The following is an 18985-nucleotide window of genomic DNA, read 5'->3' on the forward strand; positions in this document are numbered from 1 at the left end:
ATTTTAAGCAGTTTTAAGCTATACCGACTTTTATTTATCATGCTCAAAAAACATCATGTCTAATAGAAAAGTTGCAGAGAAAATAAGAGCTCGAGAATTGAGATCTAGATTTTGCTGGTACACGATCTTGAAGTGATTAGCTTTGGAAAACATTTCTTGAGCGCATCCAGCATGAACTCTTGATATACAAGCAACAGGCTCGGCGGAACTCCCAGAAGCAAAAACGTTGAATGGAACATCAGCGAAACAGCAAGGACCATGGCAAACACACATTGGTCCTTCAATATGATATAATTCTTGTCCACTCGGGTTCTCGATGGTTAGTTTAGGCTGAAGGCAGTATTGACTTTGTCGCACCAATCCAAGTGGAACGCCATTAGCGGTGATATCAAGGATGTGGCCGCAACTCTTGAACCAACAACAACCAGTACAGCACCTGAAAAATATAAATATATTATTGCGTTTATTATGTATAATTTGTGAGTTCACTTTAATATGATGCTTATTCGAGCCTTCGTTACAACAAGGGCCTGTAGGGCCGAGTTATTGGCTCAAATGGAGTCACCATTTGTTGAAGACTCGCAGTGACACGGGTCATCTGAATAAAATGACTCGAACCGAACAAAAAGTTCAAAATTAAATGTAATTTTGCGGTATTTGCAGTGGGATATAAATTCCCTTTTATCAATTAATACAATTTTGCTCTATTCTTGAACGATTTACTAAACAATGCTGAAGGATCATGCCTCCCTCGTCTTCTTTTCCCAAACAAATTTTTATCATTTTTTTTTTCAAATGCAATTTTGCGGCACTCGCAGTGAGACATAAGTTCCTACGCCCTTTTTCAACCATTTTGCTTTATTCTTGAACGATTCCTGGTTTTCTATCAATAATCCTTTTACCAAATGAACCAAACGAGTTAAATAAAATTGCGCGCTTATATATCTCGGATAACTTCGACTCCAAAGTTAGTCTGTATATATATTCTTTAAAATATTGTTAAATATCAGTGGCCATCTCTGTCTAATCTTAGCTTAGCATCATTCAAAGATTAAAAAAAACACAGAAACCGAGTTATTATACATAGTGAAGAGAATAAAAATATCCAAAACAAGTAAAGGAAGGAAAAAACAGTAACCAATGATTTACCTGAAAACACGCTCCATTCTGAGAACTTCTTGGTTTGTATTGTCCATCATATGCATAATGAATCCTCGATTTTCTTTACAAAACACACGATTGCAGCATTCCGACTCTTCGTAAACGAAGTAACTAAGTCTATTTCCGCCATCCAACACTTGGTACCTGTTTGCCATGTCGATACCCGTCATTACTTCAGCAATCTCTACCTGTTGGTTAATTCGAACTTCATTCATCTGCGCCAGATATTGAAGCCCTGAAGTCCCAATGGCAGCCGGCGGTAGCACACCAGGTGGTGGTCCGGCCATGTTCGACATCGGCATTGCCATAACGAGATTATGAGCTACTAATGAGCTACAAGATTTTGAAAATAATTCAATTTCTGAAAACAATATTCTTCGAAATTCTTCATTTATGACGTCACAAATAGTCGTGAAATTGAAGTCAGGTAACAATATTAGAACTACTTTAAATTCATAACTTTATTGGCGAGTTCAGGTCCGAGCAATGGAGTTTCCCATAGTATCGACTACTTTGTTTACTTCTTCTTTATTTTATATACTCACATATATGAAGAATACATTCACATATTCCGTGAGATATAACTTGGGAGAGAGTAAAGCGTCAAGAGAAAATGATAATGGATGCCAAACAACACAAGTTGAAGACGCATTAGGAAAACACTATTTAAAAAAAATCCAGAGTTGAAACTGGGTAGGATAGGATTCACGTATTTATTTCGGGGGACAATAAAGCCGATAAGACGGCTCAATGATATGCCGAACCACGGCTTCTTGTCCGGTTACCAGTCAGGTATGCCATGGGATTAGTTAGCCAGTTATTATTTTGTTTTCAGATGCATGGACTTGGTGATAGAGGAAGCCACCCTGCCATGCATCTAAAAACAGGACTTTCATCAGAAGGCACATAAGGTTATTAATTGTAGATATTGAGGTAGCGTATCTAAAAAAGAAAACAAATATATGCTAAATTCGCTTAGAAAGTTGCTTCATCGTAGAAAATCAGTGAAGCGTATCTGGACAGAATATTCAAATAGGAAAGGTGGAGTGTGATTGCTGCCAGAGTATGCATCATCAGTCATCTAATGATATGTAAGAAGTCACTATAAAAATAATACCTTGCTAACTAATCCTTTACTCTCGCACATAATTAATCCCGAGTGGGATTCGAACCTACAAAATCACTTAGGGTAATCAGAGGTGCTGTGGCGATCGTATTCCCAAGGCTTACCACGATACAGTTACTCTCATGAAATTCATCTATAAAGTTTTTTTCATTCCAGGATTAAAATCTGAATTTACCTTTTTAAAATTGTATTCAATTCATTTTTGTTTCTCTAATTACACACAGAAACACACCGAGCTGGAAGATATTATTTATTTATTTTTGTACTTGCAAATTGGCACTATGAAAATGCAGAAAACTCGAACGTTTCATGTAAGCAATATTTTAAAAAATGTACTTAAGCGAAAGAGGCACAAACCCAAAAAATATGCTTTTTTAGAAAATCTAAACTTTTTTCATTGGAATGATTGGATGATTATACCTTCAAATTTTGATTAGAAAGCCAGCTCAATATCAGCTTTTTCTTTGTATTTTCCAATTACAATTTCCTATGATTCCAACCTTTACCTTTTTGTTTTAAAACCCTAGGATAAAGATGCGATATATAGGTTTTTCAGTGCAAATTTGTCTATTGCCGACTTTCTCCATTTTTATCATTAGCCACCTTATTGTCGCGTCGTGCTAACATCAAAGAATTGCATATTGCTTCTTTGGTCACTTAGTAAAAAAGAAAAATGGGAATATAATAATAATATATACAAAATTGAACGAGAAAAATGGAATGTAAATCAATGTACTGTAGATATCATTGTGTTAGTATTCTGATGATAATTTACGTCATTATCATCGATGACGTCATTGGGTACTTCCATGACGTCATTCATTGCAACTACTTGTCTTTGGAACTTTGCTCGCACGATTGCATGATACGAAGGAGGGTAAATGCTGTACGCATTGTAAGTTGGGCGACAGAAAGTGAATGAATGAGTCCGTATTGCTCGCTTGCTTTTGCGTCCCTTTACGTCCGAAACTTCGTAATGGTTGTTAATATTATGCATTCTTCTGCTTTTTCTCATTATAAAATATATGATTCCTCCGCCGCACGCAACGAGTATGAGAAAGACGATCACTGAGGGTACGACTGCAGTTACAATTAAAAGTGTGTTGTCATCTGTGGAAAAATAAATGAAGAAATATGAAAATATAATATAAAAAATTGAGAAAATGTAGTAAAAGTATTGACACTACGGCCCAAGCAAAATACTATTGCAATAATATTTTCCGATTTACTGATTCAGATTTTACTGATTTATTTTTGTCGTGCAAAACGAATACGCGATATGAAATAAAACATAAATTAATTACATGTCACAAGTTACGAAAACGGATATCAACTTGTTACAGTTGACGAGACTCGACGCGAACGTGTGTCATTCATCGCTTATTATAGCGGTACCTTCGGCCTTCCTCACACAAAATGAAAAAAAAACAGTATTCATTAGAGTCAATACAAATGGGAATTAACCTTATTAAAGAAAGAAATTTATCATATTTTTTGACTTGACAAAAAAATAAAATGAATACCTTCTAATTCATCGTTTTCCTCGCTCGTCTCTTGTACAATAAAAGGTCCCGCTCTTAACTCGTAAATGATGTTTCCTGAAATGGTTAGGATTAATTTTATTTCAAAATATCTAAAAAAAAAATTTTCTAGCCAGTGGTTCTCAAACTTTTCGGGCCAAAATTTTTCTCGCGCCCCACCTTAAAAATACCTAACTAAAAATAAGCTTCAAATAATGGAATGGAACCGCAATTTCTAAACAATAAAGAAATGTAAATATCTAAAATCAGGCGGGCAAGATTAAAACTGACAAATAATTTTATTTTCAATTAGCTTTACGTCGCTTCGACAAATTGTCTACTTCCCCTTGCGAAACGCGATCCACTGTTTGAGAACCACTGTTCCTAACTAATTTTCTAGTATTTCTTGGTTACAAATATTAGTTTTTATGCTCAACGTATATACGCCTTTGATGCGGTTAATCGCCTATGTAGATCTTCATGTGTCAGGACTGTCAAATTTCATTTCAGGGTACCCATACCAGTTTTACAGGGTTGCCCAAAATGGAAGAGAACCCGGATAACTTAGAACACATTCTCGAGAGACATAACTTTAGTGCAAAGCGCCCTAGCTAAATGAAACTTTCGGTCATAATTATACCCAAACAGGAGTGATTAATAATAGATTTATGGGTTCTGTTTTACGAATGGTTCACTTTAGTGGAAGAGGCTTGCTTCAAATAATAAGTTTAGCAAAAATATGCACTTTAGAAAGCTTACCACCACGAGTGTCTCTTGTTTTTCTTGATCTAACGCTGTTTGTTTCACTGAGAATTAAAAAAGTATATATCAAGTTGAATCAATCCCTGGAAAGCATTTTGGTTATTTCAGAAGTGAACAAATTTCGCTTTAAATGAAAATTTGAATGTTTCAACATAAGTTTACACATTAGTTAACACTAGCTGTATTTATCTAGCCATGTTCGAAGAAAAGTGCACGAGTAAGCATCTTATTTCGTTTACAAAAATCCCTCTCTTCCCTTTTCTGGACTGGCTACCCTCTTGAATCATGGATCATACTGATTCATGAGTTCTAAGTCAAGTCAAATTTTGAATTAAGTCCGAGTCGCAGCAAAAGGAGTCCCGAGTCATAACAGATTTGATGAACAACAGTGAATAAGTATTAGTCACAGAGGCACGAGTCTCCACACAACTAAACATAAAAACTTATGTCGTTTTCATTCTGTGGCCATCGATCTGTATAATGTCTAGTATTCGGATGCCGCTTTGAAGACCACATCAGTAATTTTAAGTATTGGACATTACAGCATAAAATACCGGGTATGTCAATCACCTCAACCAAACATCCGTAATTGTGACGATGGAAGCTATCCCTATTGAAATATTACCTAAATGTCGAGAACCCGCAGGCACTGCTCCGGAGTCACAGATTGACGATCACTGCTATATGATAATATACTTACTCTATTTTCTCACAAGTTGGGACACAATCTTCGCCTACACATGGATGAAAAGAGCATCCGATATAAGTTGGAGTATTTGCTTTGATATTTTGAGTTGGGAGTTCCATTCTCACATTTGGTTTCTCTCCGTTTTCAAAAATTCTTGCTGGTGACTCGTCACATCTAAAGAAAACACCAAAATGTCATATCTGAATGAAATCAAACTATATTAAAAGAATATACACTGTAAAGATCACATTCAGTAGCGGGTGATATTTTAAACCAGTTGTTCTCATAGTTTTTTGCTCCGTTCCCCCTCAACACCCGTTCTCATCGATCTTCAATATAAAAGTACCTAGTTTTGCTTTTAACACGTTGCCATTGGGGTTAGACATTTTGAATCGAATATTCGAATCGTTTGAGACTTAAATTTCGAATCGCCGCCATTTTGTTTTTTATACACATAAATTTAAATATCTTCTAAGTATTTAAGATTCAATTCATTTCAAAAAATTATTCGATTCGATTCTGAAATCATCAGGTATTTGAAAATACATATCCCTAATTACCAAAAAATATCTCATATGCCGCATGTGATAAAAAGCCAACAAACAAACAAAAGCAAAATAATGAAAAAATTGCTTTTCTCTTCAATTATTGGACCGATTGTTTTGAAATTTTCAGTGGTCAAAGATTGTATTCGTCTCTAGAAGGCTTTTGCATTTGGTATTTCAAAAATGTCTGTGGAATCTATGAGGTTCGTTTTTTGTGGGCAATGTCGTCATCAAAATTAATAATTGCGCTTCTTATTTTACTTTTATTAAATCGATGTAGTCTCCAAATTGAGAATTTTGCTTGTTTCCCCCAGAAAATCGCTTCATGTCCCCCTAGTGAACCGAGGACTAGGGATGGGCATTTCGAATCGAATATTCGAATCGATCGAATAGTAAATTATTCGAATCGGTTCAGAGCTAAATTTCGAATAGCCGCCATCTTGTTTTCATCTTTCCGCTAATTGTCGAGGTGAATTCCCCAATTTTATTTTATTGGAGTCATATTTTTTCAACGAAATTCTAACATATGACTATTTTCTGTAGTGAGTTATTGATAAAACGTGTTTGTTATTCTGTGTGAACGCTCAGTAATCTATCTGGGTGATTTATTCTATGTCATCGGTAATTCATTTGTTGAGAGGACCAATTACTATAATAAAGTCGCTTACAATTATATATTTTCAAGTATTCGAGATTCGATTCGATTCGAAAAATATTATTCGATTCGATTCTGAAATCACAAGGTATTCGAAAATTCCCAGCCCTACCGAGGACCCAGTTCAGGGTATTCTCATTTAAAGTTTACTGTTCTCGAACTGTCACACATAATCACCGAATATTGATCCTAGAGTGTTTGAATATTTATTTCATTCAGGTCAAATTTATTCATAATTGTTTAAAGCCTAAGCAGACTGTGTGACACGATGTCCTTATAAATTTCGTTTCCATATATTCGAGCATTGCTAATTTACATTTAGTAGTAATAATCTAGAACCCGATGTACAAAGTCTGAGCTTTGCGTCTTTGATTCTGCCGCTCTCTGCTTTATCTGTGTTTCAAATCAAGGGTGTACAACCTGCGGCTCGCGGGACAAATGCGGTTCACAAGGAAAAATTGTCCCACCAGTGGAAAAGTGCTAATTTTTAATGGTGCGCGGCCCACAAACCGAGCTTTTTTTTAATCCAAACCTTTTGCGTTGCAAAGCCTATGAATGTAAAAGAGTCCAATTTATTAACTATCTATGAGCCTGACCTTCCCTAACAGCTAGCTTGTATGAAGCGAAAATCGTTTGTCACAAGATCAATATCCAAAATTTTTGTGCCTGCAACTACAAGAAATCCTATGTTAAATAAAGGTGCTGCCCGCAGTTTTATCTAGTTATTTGTATCTGGACCTCCTGTATTAAAGGTTGCAAACCCTTGTTTTAAATCATTGCATGATATACATTTACTCACCCCTGTTGATTCACAAGTGACACTCTTCTGTCTTCAGAATCTATCCAGCATTTTTCCACTAGTACATTGACGTCATCAGAATTTTCGTGAATTCCCTGAAAAAATTAAGTGTTTTAGGTAAAATTTTGAGTAAAACTTTGAATAATATAATCTGGCTTAGAATTTGTTAGGTTAGCATTTTTTTCCCTAAAGTTGGTCAGATCGAATATCACGGTATGTGGTTATAACACCATAGGACAGTAATTTTGAAACTTTCAAGATTCGTAACCCACATTAAAATACTATCAACGCTGCGTGTTCAAGAATTCGTTAACACGTAAGGAGCATTTGTAAGAAACCAAATTTGAAAACTTTCTTGAAGAATATATATATTCTGGTTGAAGTTGCATAGTAGACTAATCCGTATTACAACTAGCGATATCATTTTCAAAATCCCACTAGCATTTAGAAGACAGTTTAAAATTACCGGAACCCTATGGAGGCTGTGTTTTAGTTGAAACCGCATAGTAGATTGGTCAGCTGCTTCGAAATCTTCAATAACCAAAACCACAACTTCCTCCACGGCGCGATAGCGCCTTAAAACGTTATACTCAACGGTGTTGGCATCTCGGATTCATATCCCATGCCCTCACCCAGAGGTGTGTCTAAAAGGGGTTCATGGGGGAAGCCGCCTTGGGCAGCACCTTATAAGTGTGAGTTCGTTCTTCAGTTTGATGATTTAAATAAAAATAATACAAATATTTCAATCTTAGTTGACTTTTACTATATTTATTCTCATGTTAATCTGTTTAACCCAAAATTATTTTTGAAGTTTAGAATAATTATCAGAAACTCGTCTCGGACAGCGCCAAAGCTTGACACACCACTCATACATCTCACCCAGGGTGTAGGGAACCGAGTAGATAATGCAGAACCAGAAAGTTTTTTGGTACTTTCAAATAAAAGTTACTGCTTGTATATTATCCCTCCTCTTATTCATTTTCGATACCCAAATACACCTATAGTAGGCCTTACTTGAATTGCGATCCCAGCCCAGACAGTTTTATCTGGTCGGATTGAGCTTCCCTGTCGGAATGGATCTGTAAACTCGTCGTCAACCGAAAGCACAAATACTGCTTCTAAATCTTCTTTGTTGGTTTTGGGGTTTGTTATCGTCGTCTTGTCTCTGAAATACAAACAAGAACATTATATTTTCGAGCTAATGCTTGGGTTTTAGCAGGACTAACTACATATTCTTCTAAGTTACTGCTGGTAAGTGTTCATCCTTCTCCTATGTTTTCGTTTTCGTAGAAATATTGAAATGATGTATATATGACGACTGTACAACGACTGGTATTCCAGACGGATAAATTGATAGCTCTACAAATACTATTTTTAACCACAAAATCGAACCATCTCCTGCAATAACTTTTCATATAAAATCTGAGAAAACTACTATTTAATATTTTTAGCAGGATACTCGATACTTCTAATTATATTAACTCTAATTGGAGCCATATTGATACGAAATTGAGATTCTGTTGAGCTTGTCTGATCACGTACCACAGTAGTTTTAGGACGCTGAGATCGCATACGAATATTTATTTTTTATATTTAATATATTTAATATTTATAGTTAATATAAAGCACCAATCGTAATTACGTATTAGTAAGTTAAATAAACTATCATTACATGACTTCTGGTGCTTTTCCAGTAATAATTTGAGTTGAAGATGCTGAGACATCCAGTGGAAACTTGCAGAGAACATCAGCCTTGAATATTCGACCAAAGTAAATTTCACCATTCTTTGGAGTGTTGCTGACTGTGTTGATATATTGAACATCATTCCCAACAACCTAAAAACGTTTTGAAATTTTTTTTTATAAAGTTCCTCTTGGAACTCATTTCAACATTGTTAAAACCCTCTTACAGCGGGTAAGCTCATATGAGAGAATATTTACGCTTAATTTTGTGACCGGTAAACTACTGTTAATATCGCTCTTAGCTCTTTGTTGACGTATTTCGCCTGATATGAGAGAAGCGATAGAACCTTCCAGCCGTGACGCAAAGTGCAAATCGTATAAATAGCGTGGATTTCAAAATCGCCTGTCAGACGTCTGAAAATGTTGAATCATAATTCAATAAACAAAAAATTCTGATGTGTATAAAGTTGTTGCATTGGACCAAATGGTTGTATATTTATGAATATATTTCATTGATATGTGATTTTGTCAGTAAGTTGTGTGTTTATTGTGTGAATGTTAATATAGATACCTGAAAGCGCTCCAGAAGTATGTGTACCAATATGGAGGTAACTAATTTTGTTCGCCTACTTTACATCAAGTTGTATAAAGGGACTGAAACCTATGGGCAGAGGGTATATTTACTTGGCTAACACTAACAGTCTCCAAACTCGTAATAGAATTAAAATATGAAGAATCGGTATGAAATTATGGCCTAACCCTAACCTGGTACACATACTACGGCAGTACCGAATATTCGATTAGGTTAAACAATTCTGAATCACGAAATTGACCTGGATATGTTTTAAAGATTGTGGAAAGATGCGATCGCCATATTAGGATAGGATAGGATCTACCTATTTATTCCGGAGGAGAGGAAAGTAGATAAAACGACTCGATCAAATGGCGAACTGCGGCCTCGCGTCCGGTTACCAGTCCATGTCGGTTATGGGATTAGGTATTCAGCTATTTATTTTTAGATATATGGGGTTGATGGTGGAGGAAGCGGTTTGATTCGTTTTACTGAAAATTACTAAACGCTCCATAATACCGACAACAAATATGCAGTTGCCAGCATTCCAGGAACTGTGAATAATACAGATTGAAATTTACATGCTGAAATTTGAGTCCGAAATGAGATTATTTTTTTATCTTTTGTCCTGGTCTTGACACGATACCTGTAATAATTGATCTTACCTTTCTTTGCGTTCCACAAGTCGATAGGTTTGGCAAATGGAATACTAGATAATCCCCTCTGATCTCTGGGACACAGTTTCGATCATTCACATGTATTTCATGATCTTCTACGTCATACCATTCTGGTACGTTTCGGTCGACAGATATAAGAATTTGATTTGTTTCACACTCTATGGAGATGGAATAGCCTGTAAAAACGAGAGACCAATGCTCAAACATATGAACACAAAGCCGTAAGGAAGACGCACTCAACTCCGGTAGTATTCCCGAGTTAGTACCAAATCTTTTACAGTACCGGTTCCTTTCGATAAACTCCCGACTTTGCTGACCACTAGTTCGCTGAAATGCGACCGCGGAACCGTCACTAGATGCACAATTAACTTTGATTAGGTCAATTAGGTTGTTAAATATAGCAATTTCTTAATAAGAATAATAACACATAGAAGAAAAAAACCAACAACACCAGCAACATAATAACAAAACAATCCATAGCTCGTGTCCAATGAAAAAATTGGGCGCTGCAGAAATATGTGCACCAAGATGGCGCACAACCTGATAACCCTAACCTGATACACATAATATGCTCAGGTTGTGAGCCATATTGGTGCACATACTTCGGGAGCACCAATAATTGTTTATTGAGTTCCGTAAAATGTAAAGTTATACGCAATAAATGAGTTGCAAGCTTTCACTAAGATTTGAAAGCTACATTTCAAATTTGTTGTTGCATTAAAATGCTCTAACACACATGCTGATGCGATACTAAAATCACTTCAAACGGATTTTTATAAATAGATACTGTTGGCTTTTTATATTATTTTTTGTAAGCAATGGTAGGCGAATATCAAATTCAAAAATTCATTGTCACCTCTGTCAAAAGGAAAAGACGAAAAGCAACTTGCTTCTGTTATAAACCACCACAAGCCACCGTACTTACCGCACAAGTCTCCTGGCAAATCCAAAGTTGCTGGTTTTTGGAGCGTAATGGCTTCGACATTCCAACGGAAGACCACATTCCGTGAAGCCCATGAAAGAGGAGAAAGCTTTCTTTGTGCTTTACGCCTAAGGGGCCGGAACAGATTAGCGTAGCTTGTATCTTTCTTAACTTCTTTATTGAATTTATATCGGAATGTTGAGCTGCAGTTTGATAACGTTCTAACATGAGTTTTTGATACTACTTTACTCCAAACGTAAAAATCTGTGAATTTCCCGATCATTCGTTTTGTTTCTGTTGAAAATGTATTGCGTTTGCGTCTGCCAGCTCGAAACGAAGTACTGACTCGATAATTCATCCTCGAGATGTCGCTACCGTTCACGATGGAGTCCTCATCCTCCCATTTGAATACTCCTCCTCCGAGGTAATATCGACCGCCAGGGGCTATGACTTTTCCTTTCTGAAAATATTAATAAGGATGGCTCGGTAACTTGCGGAACTTTTTTTTCTGATATCTCTATTATCCATTTAATTGGCATTTCTCCCCTTAAAACGTGCATGGGAACAATATGCTGTTGAAGTTGGACAAAAATTAGACGCTAAGACCGATTGGTTTCTTTTTTAACCTTATTGTTAAGAGTTCGGGTTCTAGCGAGAATTTTAAACAAATTCAAGGGTATCAATCGTAGGTTCTATGGTAAGTGTGTTTCTAAAAATTAAATGAGAAAACAAACAAATGTCTTTACCTTCATTCCCAAACCCTGCGCTATCTTCCTTCCATCATTATAAACTTTCCATATTCCGTTCCTAGACGACCAAGTCATACAAACATGATGCCACCTGACGTCATCAAGTCCTAATTGTATTGGAATATTTGACCTTTTACCCTTGATGACGACATATGAAGTATGTGGGTCATTTTCATCTTTATCTACCCCCTTTGTGTTGATGGAGACAATACCAAACTCTATTTTCTCTGACGATGTAACGTAGGCAAAAACAGTCCCAGTCGCACTTTGCTCTAACGATTTTACCCAGGTACAAATGCTTATTTGTCGCAACGGATTTTTGTTTATATCTCCTGCTATCCAGGCCATTGGTGTGCTTAAGACAGGAGTTATTGAAGATTTTTTGATCTGAGCATTCTCTGTAGAATCGGATCCGATAGATGGAAGAAATACAACATCTTTTTTGAGTTCAGCTAAATATGAAAAAATAATATTTTATTATTGTCAAAATTAGAAATACAGTTTATGTCAACAAGGCCATTCATTTACTCAATTTCAAAACGTTTTTAATCGAATTTTTGTAAACCGGAAAATGTTTTATTTCAAGGGTGTGCAACATTTTTTGACGGTTGACCATATATCCAATCTTAGACATCTATCGAGCTACAAAACAAAATGAAAAGAATGCGGCTATCGCTCAGACTTACAGTAATAAAGGCATTGGGGAAAACGACGAAAGACGAAAACGCAACGAAAACAACAAAAACATGTATTTTTACCCACATGAACGACTTTTTAAACATAAACTGTCAGATTAGGATTTTATGCTTGATGGCGATGATTCTGAGTGTTGACAATGGCCGCACTAAATGGTTTGGCGGGCCGGGTTGTGGCCCGCGGGTTGCCTGTTGTACACCCCTGTCTTATTTCCTGGACTCTTTGCTTGTATTCGGCTCCATTAGGTTTTGTAAGAACATCATTGAAAATGGGATATTTTCAAATTTTGTAAAACAATCTTCAGACAAGAAAACGAGAATTTTTCGTACAAAGTGAGCGTCCAAAAAAATTCTCACCACCGCTCAAAATGAAAAAATTAGGTATTAACCAATTAGGGTTAGATTGAGGGCTAGGAATGCAGATTGCACTAGTGGAAATTCATATTTTCAAATCATTCCTAACCGCGAACCTTACCCTAACTAGATAATTACTAATTTGTTACATCAAAACGTGTCGGGGGTGTTTTTCTCAAGTCTCGCATTTTATTATTAGTGGCGGGCCTTGTAGAAAAGATCCGAAATATTAACAAATAAAATCCTTTCGTTGTGCTAATTAGTCATAAAACTATAAAATTGTAGATTTTATTAAATTGTGTGGCAGTTTATGAGTTAAGAGACTACAATTATAAATCTCATTTCTCTAGCAAACAAATTCAAAAAATGTAAATAATTGCTTAATTAGAGCATTTATCAGTTTTGATAGCTTGAGAACATCATGAATTCAATAATTACATATACAGACAGAATCGAGTGGAATCGTTTAAACTTTGTTAACAAATTTAGCAATATTGAAAAGAAAAAACTATGAGAAAATACTTATTCACCCGCACTGCTGCGAATAAAGCCATGTACTCCATCGGGAGTAACCATTTCTGTCCGGAATATACTCGTTTCGTACCCATCTATTGCTCCTGGGGTGAGATTGGTGGGCATAGGATTTGAAGCAGATGTTTATGTATGTGTGTCTATGTGTATATATATATATATATATGTGTGTGTGTGTGTGTGTGTGTGTGAGTGTTTGTATGTGAACAAAGATATATACGGTCAGGAGCAACAATTTTTGGAAGAACCGATATCTACTCGTTTAAGCATTACCTATGAATCTATTTCACCTTGGTTTAGATTGGTGGGCATCGGGATTTGAACCCGATGTTTATGCATATGCGCGTGTGTGTGTCTTGGGGCGTATGTGAACAAAGCCATATATACGATCAGGAGTTACTATTGTTGAAAGAAGCGGAATTCGTACGTTTCGTACCCATCTATTACACTTTGGGTGACATTGATGAAATTTGAAACCGATTTTTATGTGTGTGTGTGTGTGTTTGTGTGCATGTGAACAAATCCACATGAACCGCCAGGAGTAACTATTTTTAAAAAGACCGGAACCTAATCGTTTCGGCATTGCGCACCCATTTATTACGCCTTGGGTAAATTGGTGGGTATTGTAATTTGAAGCCGATATATATGTATGTGCGTATGTCACACAATCTTTAAAAACGTGTTTTGTTGATTGTACTTACCACAATAAGTTGAAGAAATCAAGAGTAGCCATGCGATACTGATAATTCCTTTCATCGTTACATTGAAAGAATTCGTTGTCCAATTCATTAAAATAGACCGACAATTGAAACAATGCCAGGAAGATGGTAATTACACAGCAATTGAGTACATTTACGATTTAATTGGAGAAATTTACTCTGTTAGAAGAAAAGTCGTGGTTATTAAAACTAGGCTAAAAGGAAATGTTACATTTCTGCTGTTTTAATCGCTCAAGTCTTTTTACAACGCTTTTTCTTGTTGTGCGCTTCAAACAAGGCCATCTACAAACAAACAGCCACTAATATCTGATGATGTAAACAGCTATTTATTCATTAAATCGTAATTAATAGGAAATGCTACATTTTTTCTGCCTCAATCGCTCAGTTCAATGATAAAACAGACAAGGCTGATACCTAATGATATAAGAATCTACTCACTTATTATTTATTAAATCTCAATTGATGGGATATGCTACATTTTTGGGAGCTCCGGAGTAAGTGTACCAATATGAAGGTAACTAATTTTGTTCGACTAATTTACATCAAGTTGTATTAGGTGACTGAAATATATGGTGGTGTATTTGCTTGGCTAACACAGACAGTCGTCCCCAAACTCGCAATAGAACTAAAATAAGGAAAATCTGAATAAAAATTATAGCCTAACCCTAATATGGTACACACACTACGGAAGTACCCATTTTCGCTTCTTTTAAACAAACGTTCAAAAATATTCAATCCTATTAAAGCCTAGCATACGCAATGAAACCCTTCCTAAAATCGTTCTGTTAGTTTTTCCAATTAAATAAACCAGCCTGAACAGCGCAAAAATGACGATACAAAAAGGAAATGTATCAAATGTTTCCGTGACAGTCGTCTGACAAAAATGAGACTGCCTCATACAAATTTTCAAGTAAATACATTCTGTACATAGTATAGAACTAAATATGCCATCTTGTTAATACCAACCATATACAGTATTCCGAATTCCTTAATTAAAACCAAGAACAAATATAAGTTAGTTCTGTTAGTTTACCCAAATAATAATACTGCCTTATTTAAAACTATAATACGCAATGAATCTCTTGCTGAAATCATTCTGTTAGTTTTCCCAATCCACTAAATCTTGTTATAACCTACCATATACAGTAATCCGAATGTCTTAATTGGAACCAAAAACAAATTTAAGTTAGTCCTGTTAGTTTACCCAAATAATAATACTGCCTTATTTAAAACTATCATACGCAATGAAACCCTTCCTAAAATCGTTCTGTTAGTTTTCCCAAGCAACTAAATCTTGTTACCTACCATATACAGTTTAATAAATTAATATTACTGACCTATTTAAACCTGGCCCACTAACAACAGGTTCTCTCATTTAAAATTATGTAATTATAAGACTACATAATCTATATTGACATTACATAAATTTAATATATGACTTTTGAAAGTACAAATATAACGCTAGTTGCTATGCTACGATCGTCTAACGTCTGAGCACAATATTCCAGAAACAAGTTCGGGCGAACCCCGTGTATCTTAAGACTTATGGAAACTAATTTTATTATATTCCAGCAATGAATTCCATTCCAAAATCATTCTGTTAGTTTTCCCAAGCAACTAAACCAGCCTGAGCAGCGCGAAAATGACGATACAAGGAAGGAGGAAATGTATCAAGTATTACTGCCTTATTAACGCACGTTTTCAACTTACGGCAATGTCATAATTGCAACCTTCTAATTGTATGAAAAACACCGGAATATGACGTGGGTTTAATAAAGGCGTACGTGGGATGGGATTCAGTTGCATCGTGACAATGTCAAGAATTCAACTAGACAGAATTTTTTTACGCACTATAAGAAAAAATATTGGTTAAAAAATAGATTATTAATTTATTTCTACAATTACATTTCAAACGGGAAATTTCTGGAGATTTGGGCATGCAATCAAAAAATTTTTCCCTGTTAGAAAATTTTTTCTAGCACTATGAAAAAACGGCTAGAAAGAGTAAACGATTTTTTGCATATTTGCGAGAAAAATATCGGATACTGAAAGTAAAAACAAATCAAAATATAAACATTTTTGGGTATTTAAACCTCTAATACGAATGTTCATCGATTTTAAGATATGCTTTCGCAAACTTGAAATTATACTTCGGGGGGGGGGGGGGGATTTATTGCTCTATCTATTTAAACCAGAACCAGATCATCAAAGTCACCACCTAACCATATTGACGTACAATACCCGCTCAATATTTGGATCTTTGTACAAAGCCCCACCAAAAACACATAGCAACCGCTCAAAATATAAATAAAATCAGTAATTATACAGTTATGGTTAGCGTAAGGGCTAGGAATGCAGATTGCACTGGAAATTCAAATTTCGAAATCATTTCTTACTTTGACCCAAACTGAAAAGTTACTAATTTGTTTTTGTTTCAAAACGTGGAGTGGTAAACGTGTTTTTCTCGAATCTCTCACAAACCAGAACCAGCTCAATAAAGTCAGCTAACTATCAACCGCACTGACGTACAATACCCGCTCAGTATTTGAAACAACGATTTTCAAAAATATCCGACGTATAAGACAACAGCTTAACTATCTATACAAACCCTCTATTCTATCAATAATGCACATTTTTAGACGCCCCTGAAGTATGCGTTCCAAGATGGCGGACACCGGAACGTAGTATATGTACCAGATTAGGGTTAGGCCATAATTTTAGGTACAAATACTACGGGAGTCACTTGGCTAGTCCCAGAACTTGTAATAGAACTAAAATAAGAACAAAATTTGGAATAAAATAATAGCCTAACCCTAACCTGGTACACACACTACGTTCCGGTGTCCGCCATCTTGATACGCATACTTCAGGAGTACCATTTTTATTTTACCTACACAATCTCACAAGTATTGTGTCAAAATAACAAATCTAACCAAGAGAAGAATCTAGCTTAGCGAAAATCAACTTGTCCAACGATTAGGCAGATGAAGAGGTGCCTCAGAGGTATGTGCACCAATATGTGGGAAAATGATTTCATTCGTCTACTTTACATCAAGTTGTATAAAGGGACTGAAGCTTATGGGCAGAGGGTATATTCACTTGGCTAGGACAGACAGTCCCCGAACTCGTAATAGAACTAAAATAAGGAAAATTTAAATAAAATTATGCCATAACCCTAACCTGGTACACACACACTACGGGAGTAACGATGGAGGTTTACAACAACATTTCTAGTCTCTATTTTTCAAATAATGAAACTTAATATTCAGAACTGGTAGGGAAAAAAATGCTTGAGATAGAGAAAAAGAGAGATTGCAAAACGTAGAGGTATTTCAAACGACGAAGTGTCAAAACAACAAAGATACATTGGACAAGGGTTAAATCCGAAAATGGGATTACACGTTTGAATATATACAAACAACGTGACGTTTGTTGTTCTCACGCTCATAGCGGGAATATCGGTCGATCTAACTTCAGGGTAAGTTTGGGGAGAGAGATCGAGAACATATGTTGATATTGGAGAGCAACACGTTTGCCAACCGGGGTGAACCGGGGGAGAAATTTTCTTCGTATACTTGTTGTAGTATTTAATGCACTGGTTCTCAAACATTTTAAGCGTCGCTCCTTTTTTAGGATTTGTCAAGTCTCGCACCCCACCTCAAAAATAACTAGCTGGCAATAGTAGTAGGGGCGAATATATGTTTTTTTCGAAAAACACATTAAAAATACCTGGATGAAATTTAACAAAAATCGGTTGGAAACCACTGATTTAAAAAATTCCAATTCTGTATGCAAATTTGAATTCATGGAAACAATAGACTCGGAAATACCTGTTTGAATGGTAATGCCAGTCGAAGCAAAGTCACAATTTAATGGAAAATTTCATTGAGTGCTATTATATATATATATTCATCAGTTTCAATAGAATACATCAGTTCGTTGCATTCTGGACATTCACACACTTTTGAACAATATATCGACTAATCAATGGTGTATAGGTGGTGGTAATCCAAAAACGCATATCAATGAATGCTGTCTAGACTCTAGACTAGAGACTTGCAGCAAAAACACTTATAAAATTTAAATAATCTCAGCGGAAAAAATGGGAATTTTTGACCGTACTTTAGTTTATTAGAATGTAAAATTCTGGCAAGTAGGTTACATGGGGTAGGGTAAATATCATACAATTTTTGATAGGTGTAAATAAGTGAATCTCCTCCAACGCTAATAGCAGTGAATGCTTGTCTAGAGACTTATTCCGAGACAAAACATTTAAAAAATATAACTTATTTTAGCAAGGAAGAGGTTTTATTCTTTAAAAAGTAGGCTACATGAGGAAGGCTAGATATCATACAATCCCCTTTCTTTTGTAACAGGTGTAAATAAATAAATATTTTCTAACGCCTTCGGCAATTTAGCAATCAACAAAACACATTGACAGCCCAACAACACAAACAAAAGCATTATATTCTCCTTGAAGGCAAATCATTGTAAATCTGTCTAATCATCATCACGTTACGGGTTTTACAAGCATTTCATGTCTTTGATCTCGCATTGATGACCACTTAGCTATTAACACTTTGTGTGCATAGATTAGCGCAGTGGTTCTCAATCTCTCTCGATATATTTCTTCCTGAACACTGAATTAATACGTGTGGGAAGTAAATTTCCAGGGTCCGATTGTGAATTGTGTCATGATTTTAGGAACAAGACAATAACACTGAGAAGAATATAACTATTAGGTAGGGTTTACGCAAGACTACTAATTGCCTTTCCTTGCTCTATGCCTATGCGTATAATACAAGAATGCAGTAAGTCTATTCTATTT

At 35.7% G+C, this 18985-nt stretch overlaps 2 protein-coding genes across 2 annotated transcripts; both read right to left on the minus strand.

Moving 5' to 3' along the window:
• Positions 1-1502, minus strand: LOC120330006 (phospholipid scramblase 1-like). Its single transcript, XM_039396820.2, has 2 exons — positions 1150-1502; positions 1-436 (listed from the first exon to the last, which is right to left on the minus strand). The coding sequence occupies exons 1-2, from the start codon at positions 1467-1469 to the stop codon at positions 31-33; spliced, it is 726 nt and encodes a 241-aa protein (XP_039252754.2). The 5' UTR covers positions 1470-1502; the 3' UTR covers positions 1-30.
• A 1022-nt stretch (positions 1503-2524) lies between these two features.
• On the minus strand, positions 2525-14312 carry LOC120330170 (uncharacterized). Its single transcript, XM_039397025.2, has 11 exons — positions 14140-14312; positions 11856-12310; positions 11113-11569; positions 10176-10363; positions 8929-9092; positions 8271-8421; positions 7257-7351; positions 5270-5431; positions 4567-4613; positions 3811-3885; positions 2525-3397 (listed from the first exon to the last, which is right to left on the minus strand). Exons 1-11 carry the CDS (start codon positions 14225-14227, stop codon positions 3015-3017), a joined length of 2265 nt encoding a protein of 754 aa, XP_039252959.2. The 5' UTR covers positions 14228-14312; the 3' UTR covers positions 2525-3014.
• Between the last annotated feature and the right edge of the window lie 4673 nt (positions 14313-18985).

Source organism: Styela clava, chromosome 12, assembly GCF_964204865.1.
Source record: "Styela clava chromosome 12, kaStyClav1.hap1.2, whole genome shotgun sequence".
NCBI lineage: Eukaryota > Metazoa > Chordata > Ascidiacea > Stolidobranchia > Styelidae > Styela > Styela clava.

What these genes read in the sequence shown, in the direction of transcription:
- LOC120330006 (XM_039396820.2), bottom strand. Translation starts at nt 1,469, where the DNA reads ATGGCAATGCCGATGTCGAACATGGCCGGACCACCACCTGGTGTGCTA. An exon ending in AGAATGGAGCGTGTTTTCAG is followed by an intron (nt 437 to 1,149) that starts GTAAATCATTGG and finishes TATATTTTTCAG; the next exon opens with GTGCTGTACTGGTTGTTGTT.
- LOC120330170 (XM_039397025.2), bottom strand. Translation starts at nt 14,227, where the DNA reads ATGAATTGGACAACGAATTCTTTCAATGTAACGATGAAAGGAATTATC. An exon ending in GGAAAAGCACCAGAAGTCAT is followed by an intron (nt 8,422 to 8,928) that starts GTAATGATAGTT and finishes TTTGTATTTCAG; the next exon opens with AGACAAGACGACGATAACAA. An exon ending in TCACTTGTGAATCAACAGGG is followed by an intron (nt 5,432 to 7,256) that starts GTGAGTAAATGT and finishes TGTTTTCTTTAG; the next exon opens with ATGTGACGAGTCACCAGCAA.